This window comes from Chenopodium quinoa, unplaced genomic scaffold, assembly GCF_001683475.1.
Source record: "Chenopodium quinoa cultivar QQ74 unplaced genomic scaffold, ASM168347v1, whole genome shotgun sequence".
In the NCBI taxonomy this organism is placed as follows: Eukaryota; Viridiplantae; Streptophyta; class Magnoliopsida; order Caryophyllales; family Amaranthaceae; genus Chenopodium; species Chenopodium quinoa.
Window position 1 is genome coordinate 3,027,016 of NW_018743448.1, and position 23,266 is coordinate 3,050,281.

Consider the following 23,266-nt stretch of genomic DNA (forward strand, 5'->3'; position numbering starts at 1 on the left):
GTGTAAAAAGTAGAAATGAAGCAGTATTTAAAAAGATGAAGAGAATAGCTAACAAGAGTTGCCTCAAGACAACTTAATGTTGGTAAAGAGAGATCTCGAGTTCGAGTTTCACCAAATGCAAAATTATTGGGATACTCACTCGGGTGGGGGCAAACTCAAAAAACAAGTATTGGGTAATAGAATCCCAAATTCAATCTTAGAATTTTGTTTCGGATTTTCTCTTCCACCCTTTCGCTCCTTCCTCAACCACTGTGCTGCTTTTCTACGACCGCCATTACTGCACCTCTTTACAGCCATTGCAGATGTCAGACAATCCCTACGAGAGAGTTAAAGGAGGTCGCTTAAGTTTCAAAGGTGGAGAGCTAGCAACTCGCACAAAAACCATTGACAAGAAGAAAAAGAAGAAGAAAAGCAAAGAAATTCAACCATCTGATATTCTAGATGAACAACAATCCGCCATTGATACTGCTTCTGGAGAAGGTATTTATACCATTGATGCTGCCAAAAAGATGAAATACGATGATCTTTTTCCTGTTGAGGCGAAGAAATTTGGGTATGATCCTAAAGCTGCTAAATCTAAGTCTGTTGAAGAAGCTCTTGAAGATCGTGTTAAGAAGAAGGCTGATCGTTATTGTAAATAGAGGTAATTGAAATTGAAACCCTTATTTTGTTTTTTGGGTTTACTTGATTTTGCTGAGTTTTGTTTGATTTTAATGCGTGGTTTGAATTTTAGGGTTTTGGATTAAATTATGTTTGCATTGTTTTATTGTTGTGACATTTGTTGAAGAATGATTTGATTAGGAATTGAATTGAAAAGATGGTGGGTTTGAAATTGAATTGTTGAATTGTTGGGTTTTGAATTGGAATTTGTGACTATTGGTTGATATTAGTTTGATTGATTGTTGTGAAAGTGTGTAAAATTTGTTCAAGGATTAATTTGAGTGAGAAATTGAACTGAAATTCTTATGTTGGTGTCTTGAGGATTGGATTAATATTCTAATATGAAGTATTATATTGTTCGTCTATCGTGAAACTACGATTAACCTAAAGCAAAAGTAGACTCAAATTGGGAGATTTATGTTAAAAAGACATCTTAATAATATAAGGATTATGTCGTGGAGTCTGGCTAGTATATAAGGCGATTGAAGTGGGTGAAGAGAACTCTCGGGGTTGCTTGTACACGATTATTTTATTGTTTAAATATTTTCCACCATTTCACTCATATTGTCACTTAACCCACCATTTTTGCTATTAATTGTTCTAGGTATGTTCTAAGGTGTTTCCAAGTTTTGCTCTGTGTCATTGAGCCTTTTATTCGGATACTTTTAACTGTATGGATGGTAATAACATTTAGGATATTTTAACACCATAATTACATCTTGATATCTTGATAATGTGTTTGGTTCTCTTGACAATGTGATCAACCAAAGTCTCCAACTTGCACAGAATACAGCCTCAATAGATAGAATGCCATATGATAGTGTTGAAAGATGTGTGAGTAGAGTCTGCTATTGACCTGAAAGCCCTCACCTTCATCTAGACATCCAGTTTGACACAATCTATCTTTGCTCTCAGTAACAATATGCTGTATGGGCCTCAGGCAGAAGAAGAAAATGTCATTAGCACTACTTTGTAAAGGTACTATGAGTAATATGTTTTGACGCCAATCTGCTATAACCCTAACCTCCTTGCTGCATACCAAATCTGTCTTAATAAGATACATTTTTTTTTCTCTTAGCACCAACCCTGCTTCTTAGGCCACAAAGATCCCTCAGTATACTCTTCGATTAGAATCTCAAAAAAGGAACAATGACAAAGTTTATGAAAAGCATAATGATACATCCAATGGACTATATAGACGTTCAATGTATCTACCCTCCTTGAAAGGTTTGCATGCAATTAAATGCTGCCTCTGAAAGGATATTTCCTCTAACTGGCACCTGTAGATAACTTAGCTTGCAACATTGGATTTGATACCCAACTCTGTAACACACTTTGTGGCGGCTTTTGGTACCCTAAAGGTAAATATTGAATACACATATGGTAATATTTAACAACTTATATGTCATTTATTCTTGGACTCATCACTAGCCTTGCCATACGGCCCATACCCAAGTCGACATTTCTCAACAAAGTTTCTGGACACAGCTATTCACACATTAACAGATCAATATTTTCATCTCATGTTAATGCTCTTCTCGGTGCTTAATCCACATCTCTGACATTTTGCATGTCAAGAGTCTCAAGACTTCTGGATCCATGCTCAGTTTTATCCAAGTTCCAAAATTGGTGAGTACAACCATTTTAAGAATTTGATTATATTTACCTAAACAGCTATACCTGGTTAATGGACATGGCAGTTCAATGGGAACTACGGTCGCCCAGTCGGACCATGTTAAAAGGGCTATAACACATCAACTATCTTATTAGACAAGGCTTGTATAGGGTCTTTAAGGGTCAATATTGGGCTATAATGATCAACCCAGTAGTTATGAAAGTGAACAGAATCACTTAAAAGGATCACCTGAAAATAGTTGTAGGTTACTTCTCTCCACCCTTCTCTATCTCTCCTCCCTTCCTTCTCTTCTTTACCTGCATCACAGGGCTTTTGATTCGCCTGAAGATTCATCATCCCTTTCTTCTCTCCTTTCTCCGCATCACAGGGCTTTTGATTCGCCTGAAGATTCATCATCCCTTTCTTCTCTCCTTTCTCCGCATCACAGGGCTTTTGATTCGCCTGAAGATGCATCATCATCGCCAATTTGCCGAATAATCTATTATCTGCCACTGCTTTACGCACAGGCTGGAATCATTCTTCATATTTCGTTTATTTATTATTCTTAACAATTTGTTTTCTTTCTTCTAATTCCCAAGTCTAAAAACATAGATTAAATATAAAATGAAATAAAAAATAGAAAATCACAGATCGAAAATAAAGTTGATGGGTGTATATCTTTTGTTATGATTTTGAGGACTGGTTGGACCGTTGGATACTACTTCGTATATTTTTTTTGGGATGTAGTTGTTGGAACTATAGTGAGATTTAGATAATGGAGAAGAAATTTAGTACTTTCATGTGTGTAGCTAATATGTTAGGCAAAATGCCAGAATCTCCTTGACGTGTTAATGACTCATTTAAATATTACCCCTGACCTTGACCACCACTGAGCTACTCGGTCCTCACACTGCCCTTGGAACTCTAAACTGCCTTTGGAAAGACCGAAAGGCATACCTTGACAATTTGAAGACAATGATATTGGTTCGATTACAGTTCAATTATAGGTGAAAAAGCCCATTTCTGTTTAGAATAAGAAGGGCTTCTTCCACCTCATAAAAGACTTTCTGTCAGTGATTGTGGTATTCTCACTGATAAAAATGACCTAGAGAGAACTCTTAACTGCCTTTGGAAAGGCATACCTTGACTATTCTAAGGCAATGGTATTGGTTTTCTTGCAGTACAATTTTGTTGAAAAAGCTGTAATAAATTAACTTTAGGAGGGGCACTTTGGGAAATTTTGTATTATTAGGTTAATAGTCCTTGGTATATGTAGAAGGAGAGGAAAAAGGAAAGGTTAGGCAGAATTTTGGAGTGATTCCTTAGGAGGTTTGTGACCTTAAGTCACTATTTGGAGAGTTGTGACCTCAAGTCACTAATTTGAGCTTTGTAGGCTAAACCTACTACTACCTTTTATGTTTAATCAAATTCCTAAGCTTTCTCCTTATTTTACTGTTATTAGCGTGAGTAAAATCAGTCCATAACAAAAGCCTCATTTCTTATTAGAAAAAAGGGCTTCTTCCACCTCATTAAAGACTTTATGTTAGTGATTGTGGTATTCTTACTGATAGGATGACTGCTAGATTGAGAGTGTGGGCCTCGAGGCACCTTTCTTGTGCTTGAAGATTAGTTCTTGTTACTTGGTACTCATTTCTCTCTATGGGAGTTAGTACCTGGTTGCTTGCTTAGAGAAAGAAAGAGATCTTGGGATTTCAACAACCCCCGATAAGATATACTGTAGCTCAATCTTAATTTAAGAGTTTTATCTCAAATCCTCTTTTTTTTAAACAAATTTATCCAAAGACCCAAAGTTGAGAAAGCAAGTTACATACTAGCTTATAAACCAACTTTAATGAGCTCATAAATGAATACGAACAAGCTGTTGGGAAGCCTAAATGAGGTTATTGTTAGTTGTTACCGCTAGGTTTGTTTATCAAACTAGCCCAAAACTTTTGTTCAAGCTCATATATCTACCAAATGAACAGCCTTTTGTTCAAGCTCCTTTGCAAGTTATTCATGAGTGTACTCCGTATTTCCTTAAGAGGTATCCATTGGGGTTCTATACTTCTATATACTATTTTCTCCTCTGCTTTTCTGATGTACTGTTTTGAGATGTGTCATTTTACTGTATTTTTTTAATTGCACTTGTAGTCTTGTGTATCCTGATTCTGATTTCTGTTTTCTATATTGTTGATGCATTTGTATTGTAGGCTTTCAGAAGGCTTATTGAGGCTTATGGACAGAAAAAACACTAGGATGCTCATTATTATCCTCATGTTAGCTAGCAAAAAATGCTCGAGAGTTTGGAGACCCATGCCTTTCAAGGCTATTTCAGTTGATTGAAGCATTGTATACATTTTATGTAACTGACCAACTGTTAATGGTATTTGGGTTCATTATCCATTGTTGTATATTCTTGGCTTGAAGGTTAGACTGTTTCTGACATTAAGGTTAGAAAGCTTTTTTTTAGCTCATGTTTAGCATATCACGCGAAAGTGGAGAAAGGTTCATTATTTTTCCCTTGGTTCCTCTATCCCCTTCCCCCCTTCCACTCTTTTTTCCTTAACAGATTGAGCTAGGTTTTATTATATTTTTTTATTTTGAGAGGATGAACAGGGTTCGGAGATGATACTTTATACACATGCTCTACCCCATTAAACAGAGCTAGTCTAGCTGCAAATTGAACTACACAATTTCCAGCACTTTAAATATTATTATGCGAAAAATATTCAAGCTGACAACCACCATGGCATATAATAACCAGATCATAGGACTTCAAACAGATGGCTTGTACAGTTGTACTACATTGAGAGTGCACATTCCATCTCAACTTGCTGGCAGCCCAATCAAAAGGACCTTATTCTCATATAGCCAAAGCCTTCGTGATTGCTACTGAGTTGAACCTTCACTCTACGCACAATTACTGCTTACAGTGCACAATTACAGTAATTAGCTTGCCAAAACAAAACTAACCCCCTCTATAAACACGACATGTGTATTTATCATTTACTCGAACCCTTCCCATAGTAGGTGGCAGCCATGGGTTTATAGGCGCACTGTTGTTTGGCCTGCCAAAAACCAATGTAGCATATTTCTTAAATCTTTCACCAATTATACCAAACCCAACAAGGCAACAACACAACCTCTTTGCTTCGTCACGGTTCATCGAATAGCACAAAAATTCGAAAAACCAAGCATCCAAGCCAAAGTTGCAAACATCATAAGGTCTTCTCTATTAAATTTTGTTTGCATCAAGTAAATCTTCCTAAAATAGAAGATGAAGGGGTGTCCGGGTCTTGTAAATGACTAGCAAAAGGAGAATGATCCTATACGTACACTAATTGAAAATAGCATGTATATTACTTGCTCCCCATTGCATACGCCACATAGTTTATTGCTTCGAAGGTGTATTTTAGCTAGGCTTGCATCAAATGCTGTTAATGATCCTGTACTCGCTCTTCCTGGGGTCTCCTATGTTCTATATCAAATTCCACGCCTCATTACTGCCTCCACTGAATTGTGGCGTCCAGCTACGATTCTGCGAATGTGACCCCAACGACCAAGTCGTATAGTCTCTATAGACCCAATCAAAAGTTGCCCACTAATATCTCACATCAGCCATTCATACACTAGTGTCGGACCCATGAATTCGATATGGGGGTATGAAATTAAGCTTAATAAAAAAAATTAAGTAATATATGGAGTATTATAATTTTTGCCAATGAAATTTGAGTTATTAGTTCATTCAACTATTACATTAGTCTTTGCATGTATGGAAGTACGGTGTACCCATCATCTGGCAATGATGAGAGATCGATTACTGGTAATCACTGCTCTTTTTTTTATCAAGAATATAACTGATTTAACGAGGGAGATCTCTTAGATGATACCTAAGAGACCAGTTATCAGAATTATCGGTCTCTTCCTTATTTAAGTATGAGTAATTTAATAAGTGAACTAGACTGACAGTCTCACTTTGTTTGGAAGGGTACTTCGTATGATATTATAGTTCCTAAGACTGGTTATATGCTACAACCAGTCTCTTTGTTATTATTTTTTTCGGAAATGGGGGTATAGTTGTATCTCTATGTATAGGATCCATCACTCTCGTATACTCAATGATATCCTCTAGGCAAGAATGGTACATCCTTGTTTTGGGAATCATTGTATAAGAAATCATTACATGGTATAAATGTTTTATGTAACGTTATTTCTCAAAATCATGTAAAGATATACTTACTTATTTAAAAAAAAAAAACGGCTAAGGGACAAGGGGTATTAACTTGTTGACACCTTTTAAATATTGTAATCAAACTGCATACAAATATACATTATCATTTAATAAGGTGGTTGGAAGTTTAATACTAGTGTATCTAAGGTAAGTCGGAATTGAACACGAATACTCCTACATCCTTAATCCATTAATCCTTAACCCCACCGTTAACACGGCACACTTGTATTAAACGGCATTTTATCCACGATTTTATTTCACTCTCCGCGCCATATAACCTCTCTATCTTCTACTCCTCTATCACCTATTTCTCTCTCTTCCTCCCTCAAACCGCCATGAATGGTCTGTCAACGAGCTTCAATCTTCGGGTCTCAGCGCCCTCAAATCGCTTCCTTTCCCCGCAAGATTTCGCTCGCAGCCGGCGAACTCCTAGCTTTCTTCTATGGCCATCTCCGAAGCTTTGCCGGAGCTCCGGCGTCATTTGCATGGCTGTTTGTTTTCTATTTCCATTTATCTCAATTTTTTCTCAATTTAGTGAATTGAAATTTCTGGATATGTATTTCGCGAATTTCATTTTTTAAAAAATATTTTATTTGCAGGAACCTTATCTAATTGCTAAGCTGGAATCTGCTGAAAAGACGTGGAAAGAGTTGTCGGTATGTAATTGATTATCAATTGTTTGGCGCCATTTTTTTGTTTTGTTTTGTTTTGTTTTCTGTTATTTAATTATGAATTGTTGGAAAATTGGTGGAATTTGGTTGAGATACAAGATAATTGTGCAGTTGTGCTGTGCAAGTAATTGGAAACAAAATGTGGAAACGGATAAATGTGGAATGCAATTTTTCATACAATTAGGAAATGCGAACATGATAATAAATTACTGGTGATTTTTCTTTGAAATTTTAAACAAAAGGAGTGAGGTAAAGATGGTATTGAAGTTATTTTGGCTTATTTTAAGAGTTATTGGAATTGGAAAGGTCATTTTGTAACTGTAAAGAGACTTAAGGGATAAAAACTTGCTGGTAAATCAAAACAATTTCCCTTAAATTTTGAGTTTCCGAGTTTTGGCAATGGGAAATGTGACCTTAATGAGAGTTCCCATGCATCTAGTTGAGGAAAATAAGACAATATATCCCCGAATTTTAACTTTTCCATGATTGGAAAATGGGTGGTTATTATGTAACTCTCTTAAAGTGGAGAATGGAATGTATTGGGGACACTTGATTTTTAAGATAATTGATCAATAGAACCCCGAATAAGAAATGGAAGAAGCCGAAGAACAATGGTTTACACTTCCGCATAGCAAAGTTCAGGAACCCTTTTCTTGTAAAAAGTATTTGTTGAGTCCCCATGGATGTGTGTTTCTATGTAAGATGCCCCCCACCCACCCACAAACACACATATGCTCTTGAAAATTACATAAATAACTACCAACTAATTCAAAGGGAGTTTATCATTTCATTGCTAAATGGTTTTGGGGATATAATTCTCTTGTACTATTAACGGCCCGTTTGGTAGCCAGTAATAAGTAATAGGAATGAATTTGAGTGTAATGCAAGGAAAGTAGCATTATAATGTCCATGATAATGCCATACTATTCTCAAGCTTAGGTTTTTTTTATTTATTTTTTTTCCGTAAATCTCCATTCCTACCCAATATCACTCCCCAGGCCAAGTTGTAATGGATGGTAATGAAATTTATGATAAAATTGAAATATTAGAGGTAAATTAGCATTACTATTTACTATGGCCTCGGTAATTGCTATATGATTTTTTTTTACAAAAATTTCCTACATATATACAACACAATAACATTCCCATTACCTACATTTATTATCACCTACCAAATGGGTCGTGACTGGTTTAGCTTTCTTCTTACAATCCTACAGTATGGTGTACCCTTAACCTTTTCTACCAAAATCTAGACTGACTTATTTTATAATCTGGGCCTTTAACCATTTGTAACTGGTAAAGGATTTGGCTCCTATTGGATGGTTCTCCTCAATGTAGATTACTGTTTACCTTTCTATTTGCTCAGGTTTAAAAGGTACTCAAAAGTGAGAGGGTGTTATGAGTTTATGACTCCCATTTTCATAACATGCCTGCAGTCTCTGTACACATTAATGGTTTTACTTTGGAGTTAGGGAGACTAGGAGAAGCATGCCACTTATATGCTTGGTAGTTTCTATTCCATTGCTAATTGAAACATTTCAGCTTGTAAGTGGTTTGACACTCCTCTATAAAGCCAAATTCTAACACTTCTTTCAAAGTTAAGAGGATGTGGTGATATACAATTTTTAAGTGTTAAATACTAACTATTTGGGTGACTAGGGTCTATCTTATATTCCTGACCATGTACTATTGATGGCTTTTTCCAGGTCCCAACAACACACTTTATATTAGTTGGCTTGCTAAAGTACACTTGAACCAATGACTTCATAAATGTGTATCACACTTGATATAAATTGACTTGCTAATAGTACACTTAAACCAATGATTTCCTGACTATTATCTGCTTAACTGTCAAACAATGCCCTGCAACTCGATTGTAGCATTTAAACTCATGCCACAAGCTGCCAGCTGCTTGCTTCCTCTTTCATGAGTCATGGGGTAGCCTACTAGGATACTACATGGCTTGATAACATAGTGACTCAATTCCAAATGTTTAAACTGCACTAAATCCCTTTTAAACGGATGATTCTTTGTAGTTAAGAAGTCAGTATCTTAAGTGTAGTATTTGGAAGATAATTTAAATTATACTTGCTGTTGGCAGAACCGCAGAAGCTAATAATACAATTGTAATACTGGTAATAATTAGAAGTACATGCCAGCTCCACATGACTAGTCAGCTAAATGCCTATGCTGCAAAAAAAAATCTTTCTTCACTGTTGCAGAAACAAGTGCTATTTTTAGAATCTGTTATTTATTTAATGTATTCTTCCTTACTTTTGTTTGTGGGTTAAGCAGGAAGTAGAGGGGAAATCCATGTGTTAGTGAGACCATCATTCCTTTGTCAGGTTGCCCTCTTTGGCTAGCACTCTGTATAAAAGAATTATTTTAGAGTTATGACTGCCGGATGTAATGTATAATTTTTTGGGTTGGGGTTGGGGAGGGGGTTGGGGGAGAGTGGTTGGTGCAAATTCTTTCCAAGTAGTTTCAAGAACAACATTCATATAAAACAATTTTGAACTGTTTTGTACTTCTATTTCCTGTTTTAGTCCAAGTCTAGCTCAATTTGCTCTTTAAGCTGATCCATGTGAGTTTGGTTTTGAGCTTTTGGCTCATCTCTTGTGTATTTTGGTGACATCATTGCTATTGGGAGTCAGGTTGTTAGCATATGTCTGGATTTGAGTCAGGGTGTATTTCGGTGCCTATGCATGTCATTTGCATGGTTTTGAGCCAATGCACAGATGTGAGTTGGATGGCAAAGGTGTGCAGTTAATTCGTATCTACCCATAGATTTTTCTAACACATTGTTAGTGAACTACGTAAATCTGTGTGCTCTTGTTGTCTTTTCGTTAATCTTTCTTGCATCTGTTACAACATGTAATACTATGCATATGCGGTCATTTGACCTGTAATCTTTATTGCTCTATTTATCCATTTGCGAGTGTCAAACTTCTTGATTTTGTTGTTTAAAAATGTCTTGACACCATAAGTACAAACTTACAATGTGTGAAAACCAAATCAGTTAAAATTGTTTGGAAAGATAATGGGCAGTATGGTTTAGCGTCATCTATCCTATTTGTTTGCTTTATGCTGTTAAGTTATAAATCAATCACTCTGATGAATTTCAATTTTAATGACAGGTCAAGCTTGGTGATCCAGATGTAGTCTCAAACCCAAGTGAATACCAAAAACTAGCACAGTCTGTTTCAGAGCTTAATGAGGTATTCCTGGTTCTGTTATGCTTTCCCTCTTAATCTTGGCTCGTCTTTGTCGGCCATCAACTTATCTTTTATAAATTGAATGATTTATTAGGTGGTCTCAACCTATCGTAAATTTAAGGAGTGTGAGAAGCAATTAGAAGATGCTAAAGGTTATTATCTTTCTCTTACTCTACTATATGACTCAGTCAAATATCTTGTCAAATTATAAATAATGAACTTGTCATTGCATAGGGTACAATTCTAAAAGGTCTATATTAATATATATATATATATATATATATATATATATATATATATATATATATATATATATATATATATGTTTTCTTATGACAGCATTAGCAAAAGAGGAAGGCATGGATGAAGATATGGAACAAATGATTGCAAGTGAAGTAGAAACTTTGAACAATGAACTCAAAGAGCTTGAGGAGAGTATAAAGGTGATTCACTAACTATCTTATTCACAATGTTTCTATTTCTATTTGCTTATTATATCCGGATATTCTATTATGATACATATATCTCTTGTGTTTTTGATATGTCAGACATTGTTTTTACTGAAAATCTAATTTTGTACATTGCAATATGGACAGATGCTGCTTCTTCCTGCTGATCCTCTTGATGCTCGGAATATATTGCTTGAAGGTAAAATGTGATTTTTTTCCAGTATTTACCTGCAATTGTTTATGTATAGTAGTCCATATTGGCCATAGGAAACACCAGACTACTAAGAACTAAGTTAGCTTAGACATCATTATGGCAGAAAATAAGGGAGGGAGAAGATGATTTGGTTAAACTGAAATTCAGAAACATAAAGGATATATTGGCTTTTGAGAGGCTTTGTTCTCTTGCAATTAGCATCTAAATGCTAAACTACTCTCATCAATATTCAACATCCTCTCTCTCCTTCATCTACAAGCCACTAGTAAGTAGTAACAGAAAAGTAATGCTACTCCCTAAAGTGCCCCACCCCCTTTATCTTGAACTTCAGGCCAGGATATTTTTTGCATTGTGCTAGAACTTTATGGTGAAAAGTGAAATTTGGGATGGAAGTGGCTGTGAGATTGTTATAGACTAGCAAATCTGACTTGTATACTTTACTGATTAAGAGGAAATTTAAAGGGGAAAGCTTGGAAATTTGATTAAACAGATTAATGATTTCTTACAAAAGTTAGTAGGTTTAGCCTACAAAGCTCATATTAGTGACTTGAGGTCACAACTCTCCAAATAGTGACTTTAGGTCACAACTTTCTCAAGGATCCACTCCAAAATTCTGCCTATCTTTTCTTTCCTCCTCTCTCTCTATTTATACTAAAGCTAAAGACTCTAACCTAATAATACTAAACTACCAATATTGCCCTTCCTTAAGTTAGTCTATTATATTTCATCAAAATAAAAATAAAAAAAAAAGTTAGTCTATTATAAAGTACTAATGAGCTCTTTTATTATTACTTTATTAACTAATGCTTGAATCCTTCATTTTGAATAAAACTATGGAATTGAACCAATTGGTCACAATATACGCCCTTTGTTCCTGAATTTTGACTCACTTTCCTTTTTTGGATGTTTTAGAAAGTTTGACTCACTTTTACTTTATTACATTTTTGGCTAACCCTTTTTACTTCCTTATCCCTCTTATCCCACATTATTTACACCTTTCTACTCACTCTCTCTTACTTTATCCACTCTTTTCTTACATTCACCAGCATTTTACTCCATCACTCTTACTTTAGTCATCTTTTCATGCACCCACTAACTTTTTCCAACCTTATACAAGAGTCTACAGTAGTTGAACTTTCGTAAATAGAGGGAGTATATCATTTTCATTCATGGCGGTTTGGCTTATCAAAAGTATTGACCAAGTAGTTACCATGTAGAAATTCATATCTAAATTTAATATCTAGTTTTGTTTGGTAATGCCACTTTATAATATGTTGTGTTATTGCAGTTAGGGCTGGTACAGGAGGCGATGAAGCTGGAATTTGGGTTGGTGATCTTGTAGGTACATATCTCTTTTCCTGCTTTCAAATATTATTAAGACATGATTTTTTGTACCTATACTATATTTGTCTTAGAATTGCCGCCTTAAATTATATTTATATTGAAATGAAAGTAAAATATGAATCAATGCAGGATTGTTAATTTCTTCACTGTAAGATCTATGCTTAAATTAATGAAAATTTGATTTCATTGTATTTTAGGAGCTTTAGATGGGCCACTTAAGCATGCCATGCAGGCAAGAATATAAAATAAAATTTAATGAATACAATGTATAACTTATGTGTTATGACTAATAAAATGCAGAAGTAGATTAGGATAATATCAAAGTTAGTTGTTGTTGAAAAATTAAACCATAACCATTTATACACATTCATTCAAATATATTTCTACTCAGACTCGTCTGTAAGTGCTTAACAATAATGTGACCAACATATGTCATATAATTGATATGATAATATGAATTTATGAGTATTAAATAAAATAGTAAAAGTTGTATCCCAAAAGATGAGTTTACAGGGTTTCAAAAGTGTGTAAGCAACAAGAAAAGGCACAAAAATTCGCTCTAGTATCACCCAATAAACAAAGCAAGCACTAAGCCCCACTCAATATTCAATATTTAATATTCAAGACCCTCAATGTTTACATTATATGGCATTATATAGCTGAAAGCAATAACCCTAACGCTAGAATATTCTTAATAAATAAGCCCATAATATATGCCAATTACTCGTAAAGCCCAAACCCAAATCTTGAAGATCCCCTAAACATCTTATTTTATTCGTGAACTAACCATATAGTCGTGGCTTAAAAAAGATTACCAATGTTAGTAACAAAAAAATTCTAGACAATTCTAAACCATATTTATTTTACAAGTATCATCACTCATCAGAGATTTCATCTTATATACCTTAACATAAGTAGATGGATGAAAATGGTTGCTTCTCCACGTCAATTTAAAGTACTTTTGTTTCTTGGTGATGAAATAATATTTTTTCACCTTTAGTCTCATTGTTTTGGAGTCTTTCATGAACCAATTGCATTTTACTTTTTTAGGCTTACATGGAAAATGAATTTTTATGGAAAGTTACTTATCATGTGAAATTTTATATCTTAGACATATTTGGCTGACTTTAGTGCTCTGTTTAGGAAGCTGTAACTCTTATTGATGGATTTCTCCAAAACACTGGGACCTTGTGGAATTTGATTCATGGATTTCGTCCTAATCAATAGTTGACGGTGTCAACATTTAAAATATCAAATGACCCCTAAATGGTAGTCATTTACAAACCCTTGCCAACTCTCTTTGTCAAATCCTGATCCACCCCTTCCTTCATCTGATAAAAATCTCCTTTTTGTTTTTTTTTCACCTACTGTTGCCATTAATATAGTCACCCCATGAAAAATAGTACCATTGTTACAATTATATTTCAAGACTTCATGTCCATGTATTCTAGCATTCATACCAAACCCCAATCAATATTTAATTCTTCTTTATACGCTATCTTTTAAAAATTGCCTATACTTCTCATCTTTAGTCTAAGTGGGCAGGAGTACTGCTCATTGCTAACAACTTGAAATTAAATGAATAAATAAATTGGAGGACCCTAGAGCCAAAAAAAATTACGATTTACTGCCGCAAATCAGTTTCTTGTACTATTTTGTACCACTCAAGTTGTAGGCTACTCTTTACCTCCTTTAGTATCCAATTCCAGAATGAATTTCTGAGGTATGTGTATGGGTGCTGTCACTATCCTATTAATGAATCCTCCACCCACTTCTCCTCCACTTCCACCCCTATAAAGACTCAAAAACAAAATTAAAAAGTTGCTTGTGGCAGTAGTTAATATCATGTGGATCTTATGTGAGTGATTTCTTTGTTGTTATTTTAGTTAGCATATTATCTTGCAATTCGTAGGTGCGCATGTATCAGAAGTACAGTGAGCGGAATTCATGGAAGTTTACACCAATATCATATTCAGAGGTATGTAGTTCTTACATGCCAAATTACAAATTTACCATTAAATTCTTGTTGTACATTTATGAAGTTCTGATTTTCAAAAGGCTGAAAAAGGAGGATTCAAAACATTTGTGATGGAGATAAAAGGAAAACGTGTGTATAGCAAATTGAAATACGAGTCTGGCGTGCACCGAGTTCAGCGTGTTCCTCTGACAGAAACCCAGGGTCGTGTGCACACTTCTACTGCAACTGTAGCCATCATGCCTGAGGTATACTCTTTTATCATCTTTCAACAAAGGACTTCATCCTTGTTTCAAAACGTTATTTTCTGGACAGCTATTGATGTTGTGCTAAGGTTGTGAAGTTATATGCCTTAAATTTGCTATGATTGCATATTTTGACCATTGTGTTAGGCATGGCAGAAAGGCACTGATATCTAAATACGCTACATCTCTTCTGAACCTCTATACAACATGCTGGCTTTAGTCTTTTACTTGAATGTTGCTCTTTCATATTTCGTAATCCAAATTGAAAATACAATCATAGATGTGATGCACATGCTATATTGTCTTGTGTTAATCATCTCCCGTGGGCATTGTCATATACTTAGTACATATTTGTAAATCATCAGTTTTTCGTGCTTCATATTTTTCTTGCTTCTTGTCACCTATGAAGCACGAAAAGTCTAGAGCTTCCTTTGGAGGTGTTTAAATTGTAAACATGTCTATTAGTCAGAGAAAAGGTGGATAAAGTTTAAATATTCACTTTGGCTGTTGAAACCTTAAAACATCAAAATTTTATGTTATTGCCATGTATGAGTCTTATTTCTATGACAATGTCCACAAATGCATCTACAAGACCTAAGAGCGATTGGCATCGAGAGTTTATGCCTTAAAGCCTGTAGGGGGTGGGGGAGATGATGTCTACGACTTGGGCTAATTGGGATCCACATCAAAAAGGTTTGGGAGTCCTAAAGGATGTGTGGAGGAAAGCCATTAACATGTTTGTGATGCTTCAAACAAAGTTAATAACTAGGCTAAGGCGATCGGGCGAGATAGTAAGTAGTTGGTAGACATGATTATACAAATAATTTCAAAGGATTATTAGGGTTCCTTATTGGGAATAATTGGAAGTTCATGGGTTCAACAAAGCTCATGGAACGAGCCACCTTAAAGCCTAGACCTGAACAAAGCTCATGCACGATGAGTGTTCAATCTTCAATGTGATTACAGATTGGCTTTTTTCTACGGAGAATTGTGATTACTCCCAGTCAGACTAAACATCATACATGAAAAGTCCTCAATTAGTTACGTGTAGGGGAAAGTTTTTGGACATGGTTCAAACCATGGGGGACTTTGTGAAACTTGAGAACCTTTTGGGCAATGGTGGGATTATTGTTGAATTAGAAAAATTAATGGGCATGGGTCGGTGTGTGTTAGTCATTTAGTTATAAACTGTATCTCATGCCCCATCTTTGTATTAATAATTCTAATAGGCCACATGCATTATTAATGTTATCATATAGAGTCATGAAGTTGGTCAAAGGACTTTATAAGCCTTAGGCGTTGTGGGAAATAAAAGCGGTTAAGTGGCGACAGCCATTCGTCTTATAAACTAAGAAGCGTGGGGCTCAAAGATCATAGTGGGAGCCTGAAGGTGGTTGCCTCCACTACCTGAAAGATAGGGATTAAGCCTTAATGCCCAAAGTGGATATCAGTTATCACTAGTGTGGTTAACACTATTGTGGCAATAACCTTGTCATTGATATTATTTGGACATCATATCCCAAACTTCTCACTCTCACCGACTGACCAGATGATGGAAATAGACGGATTATCACAGATATTCGTGTCCTATAGTTTTCGATACCAAGGAATAGGATTACCTTTGGTAAGGCGATGAAAGGCTACTTCAATCTAGGAAACTGCCAGAAAACCCGAGAGTGTAAAGGTTGTCCAATAGTTTCATGTCAACCCTGCTTTATTTTCAGCCCAATCCATTAGTCCGGTTTATTCTATCACTTAAGCCTTCTGATTCGTGTTGTGTTCTCGAGTCTTGTCAACTTTTGCCAGCTCTATTTTCAGTCCAATCTGTCAATCTGGCTAATTCTACCATATACTAGACTAATAATTAGCAAAAGAATCAAACTATCACTTCCGTGAAGGAAGGCATGGTTAATAAGTTAGAAGACGAACAGGATTACCTCAATTGGTGATCCATGAGCCCATGAGGTTGAGAAGTAGGTTTCACATTTGACCTGGGGGTAGGAAAGGGCAGGTGTTGCTTAAAATCGTGTTTAAGAAACACTTTGTAATATGTTACATATTCCACACACACCACTCTTCTCCCTTGTTACCCATATTTCCTTGAGAATTTAACTGTGGCTTGTGCTGTAATCAGGTTGATGAAGTCGAAGTATTCATTGATCCCAAAGATATTGAACTTACAACAGCAAGATCTGGAGGTGCTGGAGGTATGGATCTTTACAAAACACATGTTTTATGTGGTGACATCATCATAAATGTTTTTGCAATTCTTAAAGTGTTTTCTTTCTTATGCACAGTCTATGTTCTTAGCCTTTTTGTCTATTCTCATGCATTTATGTTATATTTCAGGTCAGAATGTGAACAAGGTTGAAACAGCTGTGGACCTTGTCCACAAACCCACTGGAATTCGTATTTTCTGTACAGAAGAAAGGACACAACTTCGAAACAGAAGTCGTGCGATGCAATTATTGAGAGCAAAATTGTAAGGGACAAAATTATTGATACTTGTCACAGTGGAATTTATTCAACTGTACATGCATTGCACCTGGTGTTTGACTACTCTTATGCATGAGATGTTTGTGTGGGATCTTATATGTAGAATTCGACAATATAAGTTCGAATAATACAAGTTCAAATAAAATAAGCTGTGATACTAACACAAGTTCAGCTAACTTCAAACAAAATAAATTTGGATAAGTTAAGGTAATTTCAGATAATATAAATTCAGACATAAAGAGTTAATAGAATAGAACCTAGATTTTAGAGGCATCAGAGTATTCTAAGTTTCATTTGAAAAAAAAATGTGTGTGTGAGAGAGAGGGGGGCAGTTTGGTCAAATATATGTGATGACCTTTAACCATATCTTATTTTACCTCAAGTACCCGCGATATTCCATACTCCAATAGGTATTATGAATATTTGACACTTGGGCCAAATACATGTAAGTTTTTAGAATGACTGCGGGAACACTTGCAATAGTTGAAAACACGCATGTCTCACATGAGTACCTGAGTCTGAATATCACTGTATACTAAGGCATAATGGATATCCGTTGAATATTTTAGGAGAATCCCTCTAACTTTAGGACCTTTTTGGTTCATGTATTCAATAGGATGGAGACCAAACAGGTGCTGATAGCCAACATTCGTTGTGAAAGTTGCGTAGGAATGATTCGACTTGTTATTATCCTTGACTGTTCAAAAAATTGATAGATATATACTACTCGTGCTTTCATCATGAAGGGGAATTAAGTCATTACCATGCTTATATGCATTTTTTTTATTCTTGAGAAGTTGAGGAGCATGCCCTTTTATCAATTTTGTTTTTGTAGATTTCCAAGATTATGGCATCATTTATTTTTCTGTTTTAAGTGTTCCTCTATTTCTTAAGCTGGATTTACTCACTGATGCAATGATATTGCAGGTATGAAATCAAGTTGCGTGAGCAGCAAGAGGAGATTAGAAATCAGCGAAAGTTGCAGGTTTGACTTTTAAATCACTGTGGAAAATTGAACTGTATTTTGCTCGGTTGATACATGAATATAAAATTAAGCATAAACTGGCACAGGGATAACATTCTATTATGCGATTGAGCTTTGTTTGCTACACGATTAGCGTGGATTGCATCCTTTGGATATGTCCTCCACATGAATCTAAAATGATGTCTTCCAGTTTTTTTAGAGTTCACCTATGAAAGGCATCTCCTTGTCTTTTGTCTTTGGTTATACTGATAGCTAGCCAAGTACATGCTGGTAAACCTAGTTATCTGGGTAGCTGCTGAGTGCTGACAATCAACTTTCTTATCTTGTCATGGAATTGAGCTGTTTAGTGGGAAGGGGAAAAAAAAAAAGTCAGTGTAGCATGTAGGTCATGAACCATGTCTCATTGCCACCATTACAATCTACATCTGTAGTTGGGATTGGGTAACAAACCTAACAGTTACCCAAAATGTTAATTCTTCTGAATGGAATAGATAGTATCCTAGTTAGGTATCATAGATTCATAGATGAACTTATAATAGTTTGCTTGCATCATCTTTTCTTTCGAAATGCTCATGTAACTTTGCTAAATGATAGGTTGGAACTGGTGCTCGTGCTGAAAAAATTCGAACATATAATTATAAGGTATGATTCTAATTTGCTGTTATCTGGCCATATAGGATACAGCTCTATTTTATTCTAGGATGATATTAACATTTCAATATGGGGAAAAAAAGAGTTTAAGATATACTCAAAATACAATGAGTTGAATAGCTTTATTGTCACCCATCCTTGGAGGTGCATTTGGATCTCATTTAATGAGTTGTATATGATTTTTACAATCTAAATTTCTTCAGGATAATAGGGTTACAGGCCACCGGTTAAAAATGAACTTAGCACTTGGATCTCATTTGATGAGTTGTATGTGATTTTCACAATCTAAATTTCTTCAGGATAATAGGGTGACAGACCACCGGTTAAAAATGAACTTTGAGCTCACGTCTTTTCTGGAAGGCGATATAGAGACAGCTGTCCAGGTAAAACATCTTGCTGGGAGCTTATTGCTCTTTGAGGATTTCGAAATCATTTTGGATAAGTATATGTTAATTCATGTTCTGGTTGTTCTCTTGCAGTCCTGTACAACTATGGAACAGAAAGAGTTATTAGAAGAACTTGCTGCTTCAGTAGGTGCAACAGCCAGCTAAATGGACAATTGCTCGATTCCAATGAGCGCTTTTGGTGAATCAGATTGAGTGGACATGTGATGTGCCCTTAATGACAGTTGAGCCACTGTTGTGGGATAAAGAGTAATTCCGTTGATTATAACATAATATCTCTTGTAAATTTTGCTTGAAAGATTAAAACATTATGTTGACCAATATTTGAATTTTATAGTAGTCTATGCACTTTGTCAAATATTAATTTTCCCAATCTTAGTCTTCGTGTTAATGCTACAAGTAATGTTGTCATTGTATGAGCGAGCACGAGAGTTTGTCCAATTAATATCCTGTATTAACAAAGTATGTTAATATAGCATTATTTTTATAATTTTAAATCCTTGAAAAACGCACACCAACATTTCTCTTCGTCTTCCTCCAAGCTATAGCACCTTTTTCCTCCAAGCATTAGTCACACCACACTTGCTTCTTCTTCCTCCATGTACGTCACCAACAACCCCTTTTTCCATGAGCACCAGCACGGATGTGGCTTCGCAGCCAAATTTAAAGAAAACCTTAAAGAATATACTTCCTCTGTTTTTTTTTTTGGACAACACTTTGCAAACTTCGGGCTCCTAGGCAATTTTTAGAGTTGAGAGAGATAGAGAGAATAAAAAAAAATGGATCCATATTGAAAACCGCCTCCATTTCTCTCTTCTCTTCTCTCTCCTCCCTCCTCTCTTTTCTAGGGTTTTAGTTTTCTTGACCATTTAGGTCGAAAATAGTTTAATTTCTTTGAAAATTAGACTATTTTCGACCGTTTTCTTTAATTCAATTAAGTTTTTGCTTGGCTTGTTTATGTTTTGTTTTCTTCTCTCCATTTGTGAGAGTTTGTCCTTATTTTTTTTGGGGGGGTTTTCCCTATTTTCTGGGATTTTGATTCTCATTTATGGATGAGAATTTTGTTTTTAGGGTTTTGATAATAATTAGGAAGGTGACTTGGATTCATATGGATTTAGGGTTTATCATCAACTCTACAATCAAAACATCGGTGCAGATTGCGAAGGTCTTTACTTGGAAAGATGCAAAGACATCGAAAATCACTACTCGCGTCAAAATTGAAGCGGTGGAGTGCGAGCTATGCCAAATATGCAAATTAGTTATGTTTTTTATTGGAAAAGTTATATTAATTTCTCTAAATTTGTGGTTTACAATTTTTTATTATTATTGTAGATGCCATATGGAATGATATTATTTCTTCCAAGTCAAAAAAAAAAATGGATCCATGTGATAGGAGAAAGATATAGATGTTTTTTAACTTAAGAGCGTGTTCGGCGCTAGCTTTTGAGTAGCTTTTAGGTACTTTTTAGTGGTTTGACAAAGTCAAACAACTATTTAACAAAAAATATGAGTGTTTGGCAATGTAGTGGTTGAGGTAGCTTTTAGTGGTGGAGGTAGTTTTTATCAAAAGTTAGAAATGTTAGCTTTTAATTTGAAATTAGAGGTAGTTGTTGAAAAATTTAATCTATATTTTAAAAATATATATATATTGATTTTTAAATGTAACAGTTAGTCAACTGTTACTTTGCCAAACATTCATACCTAAATCATCTATCTTCACAACTAACAACTTGTTGATAACTAACAGTTACCTACACCGCTAACAACTACCTTCACATCTATATTTTGCCGAACATGCCCTAAATTGGAAAGTGATGTAACTAATTTGAAACTTTCGTTTTAGAAAAGTGATGCAACTAAAAAGAATGGAGGAAGTAGAACTAAGGGAATTGTTAACCCAAAATGGTAGATATTTTTTTAGAGTACTTGGACTTAAACAATAGAGCTTTGGATAAAAAAAAAATTATGAATAAGGCGAACTTTCATTAAGTTATTGTTAGACTGGTTAATGTTACCTAATAGGCTAAAAGTATGTAATGTTACCTTATTATACTATAAAAGTTATCTTTTTTCAAACATAAATTTTACTCTTAGAAAAACACTTATCATGCATTAGATTAATCATATTAGACTTTATAAATTACACTCAATATAAGTATAAAAATAGGTTAGTTTCGTGCCATACACAATAATTTTCAATAACTATTATCAAACTATCATTATAATTAGTTTTTTATAAACAAAAAAATAAACCTAAAAATATAGTTGACACATTTTGATCAAAATAAGGGATTACGAAAGATATGCTAGATATAAATGAGGTAGAAAATGATCAAAATTATGTTAAGAATGTTTTCATAATAGCTATATCAGTATAAATCTACTATCTTATTGTTTAAAAAAAAATCTAATATCATATCACTAATAAATATAGCCGGTCTCGCAGCCAGGCCACGAGACAACGACACTTGGCATTCCAGTTTCTCCCCAAGTGTCACGCCACATAGGCAACACATATGTATTATTGTGACACATATGATGCTAAGTAAGCGATTCTTGGATAAATTTTTTTTTTAAGATAAAATTGTTGTATAGAATTTTATTATCACTATACTTCTAATATTTCATATATACAAAATTAATCATAACTTTTAATAAATATCATATAACTCAGTTTATTTCCATCATAAAATTCGTTTCAAAAAGTTCTTTAAAATAAGATCCATTTATTATACATTCAATTTAGTTAAAAAAAAAGAGATCAATAAAAATAAGTTTTAATTTGTAAAAATAATTTGGGTTTGGTAAAAAGACTTTCGGTTAAGTAAAAATAATTTAAGTTCAATAACAATAATTTCAAGTCAATAATAACATAGATATCTATTTACAAACAAAACTACAAAAAGTACATTATTATATGATATCATATGTCTAAATATCTTGCATTATCAAAAGGGATTATCTGTCCATATATAACATTTATGCCAAAAGTTTTTCCTCACAAAACTAATTGTCAAAAGGGTTTATTTGATCATATTTAACATTCAAAGCAAAAACTTTATTTTACAATTTTATCAACAATAAATAAAGTCGGTCTCGCAGTCAGGCCACGAGACAACGACACTTGGCATTCCAATTATTCGCCAAGTGTCAGGCCACGTAGGCGAAAATTAGGTATTATTGTGACACATGTGATGCTAAGTAAGCGAATTTTGGATGGATTTTTTTAGATAAAATTGTCGTATAGAGTTTTATTGTCAATATACTTCTAATATCATATCACTAATAAATAAAGTCGGTCTCGCATCCAGGCCACGAGACAGCGACACTTAGCGTTTCAATTTTTTTCGCCAAGTGTTGCGCCACGTAGGCGACAATTAATTATTTTTATAACGTGTAGGGTTTATTTAAATATATTTTTTGTAGAATAAGATGAAAAGTTGCATAAATTAGATAATTTTTTTAGCATAAAAAAGCTTGATAGCTTTAGATAGATTTTTTAGGATAAAAAAAGTCATTTTACAGTTTTATTTTCAATAAAATTTGGATAGATTTTTAAGCTAAAACTTTTGGTTTAGAATTATATTTTCAATAAAATACTAATATTTTATGTTACAAGTGGCAGATCCAAAAGGGTATGAAGAAATACATGTACCTCATTCTCCTCCCCCAAAAAGAAAAAAAATAAATCAAATTAACCGCTATTACATACTTCCTCCGTTATTTATTAGATGCATCATTTTTAAAATTGCGGTCTCTTAGGCAATTTTTGGAGTAGAGAGAGATAGAGAGTAAAAATAAAGAGAACCCATGTTGTATGAGAGACTTCTTCATGTGGTAGTTTTTAAAATTGTGGACTCCTAGAAAATTTTTGGAGTAGAGAGAGATAGAGAGTAAAAACCGATATAACCAGTCTCTTAAGTCTTAACATATAACCAACCTTTCTCTAAATGTTCAAAGAAAATGAGAGAGATCACAGGTTTAGACAATCGTTCTTTGTAGTTTTACATTATCATTACTCCTACAAGCCTACATTACACTTTTGCCAAACCCAGCATTCTAAGTATTAACTTTCTTTTCTTTTTTTTTCTTTCTTTTTTTTTTTTGTAAT

At 34.5% G+C, this 23,266-nt stretch overlaps 2 protein-coding genes across 2 annotated transcripts; both read left to right on the plus strand.

Moving 5' to 3' along the window:
* On the plus strand, positions 1-4,788 carry LOC110739304. Its single transcript, XM_021919770.1, has 2 exons — positions 1-643; positions 4,486-4,788. The coding sequence occupies exon 1, from the start codon at positions 303-305 to the stop codon at positions 639-641; it is 339 nt and encodes a 112-aa protein (XP_021775462.1). The 5' UTR covers positions 1-302; the 3' UTR covers positions 642-643; positions 4,486-4,788.
* A 1,737-nt stretch (positions 4,789-6,525) lies between these two features.
* Positions 6,526-19,530, plus strand: LOC110739305 (peptide chain release factor APG3, chloroplastic-like). The gene is made up of 15 exons (XM_021919771.1): positions 6,526-6,997; positions 7,106-7,162; positions 10,315-10,395; positions 10,487-10,544; positions 10,732-10,835; positions 10,989-11,040; positions 12,344-12,393; positions 14,312-14,377; positions 14,458-14,622; positions 16,754-16,826; positions 16,969-17,101; positions 18,043-18,100; positions 18,695-18,742; positions 19,051-19,134; positions 19,231-19,530. Exons 1-15 carry the CDS (start codon positions 6,842-6,844, stop codon positions 19,300-19,302), a joined length of 1,257 nt encoding a protein of 418 aa, XP_021775463.1. The 5' UTR covers positions 6,526-6,841; the 3' UTR covers positions 19,303-19,530.
* The last annotated feature ends 3,736 nt before the right edge of the window (positions 19,531-23,266 follow it).

Coding starts and splice junctions, on each gene's coding strand:
- LOC110739304 (XM_021919770.1), top strand. CDS start 303: ATGTCAGACAATCCCTACGAGAGAGTTAAAGGAGGTCGCTTAAGTTTC.
- LOC110739305 (XM_021919771.1), top strand. CDS start 6,842: ATGAATGGTCTGTCAACGAGCTTCAATCTTCGGGTCTCAGCGCCCTCA. Junction 7,163..10,314: donor AGACGTGGAAAGAGTTGTCG/GTATGTAATTGA, acceptor TTTTAATGACAG/GTCAAGCTTGGTGATCCAGA. Junction 14,623..16,753: donor CTGTAGCCATCATGCCTGAG/GTATACTCTTTT, acceptor TGCTGTAATCAG/GTTGATGAAGTCGAAGTATT.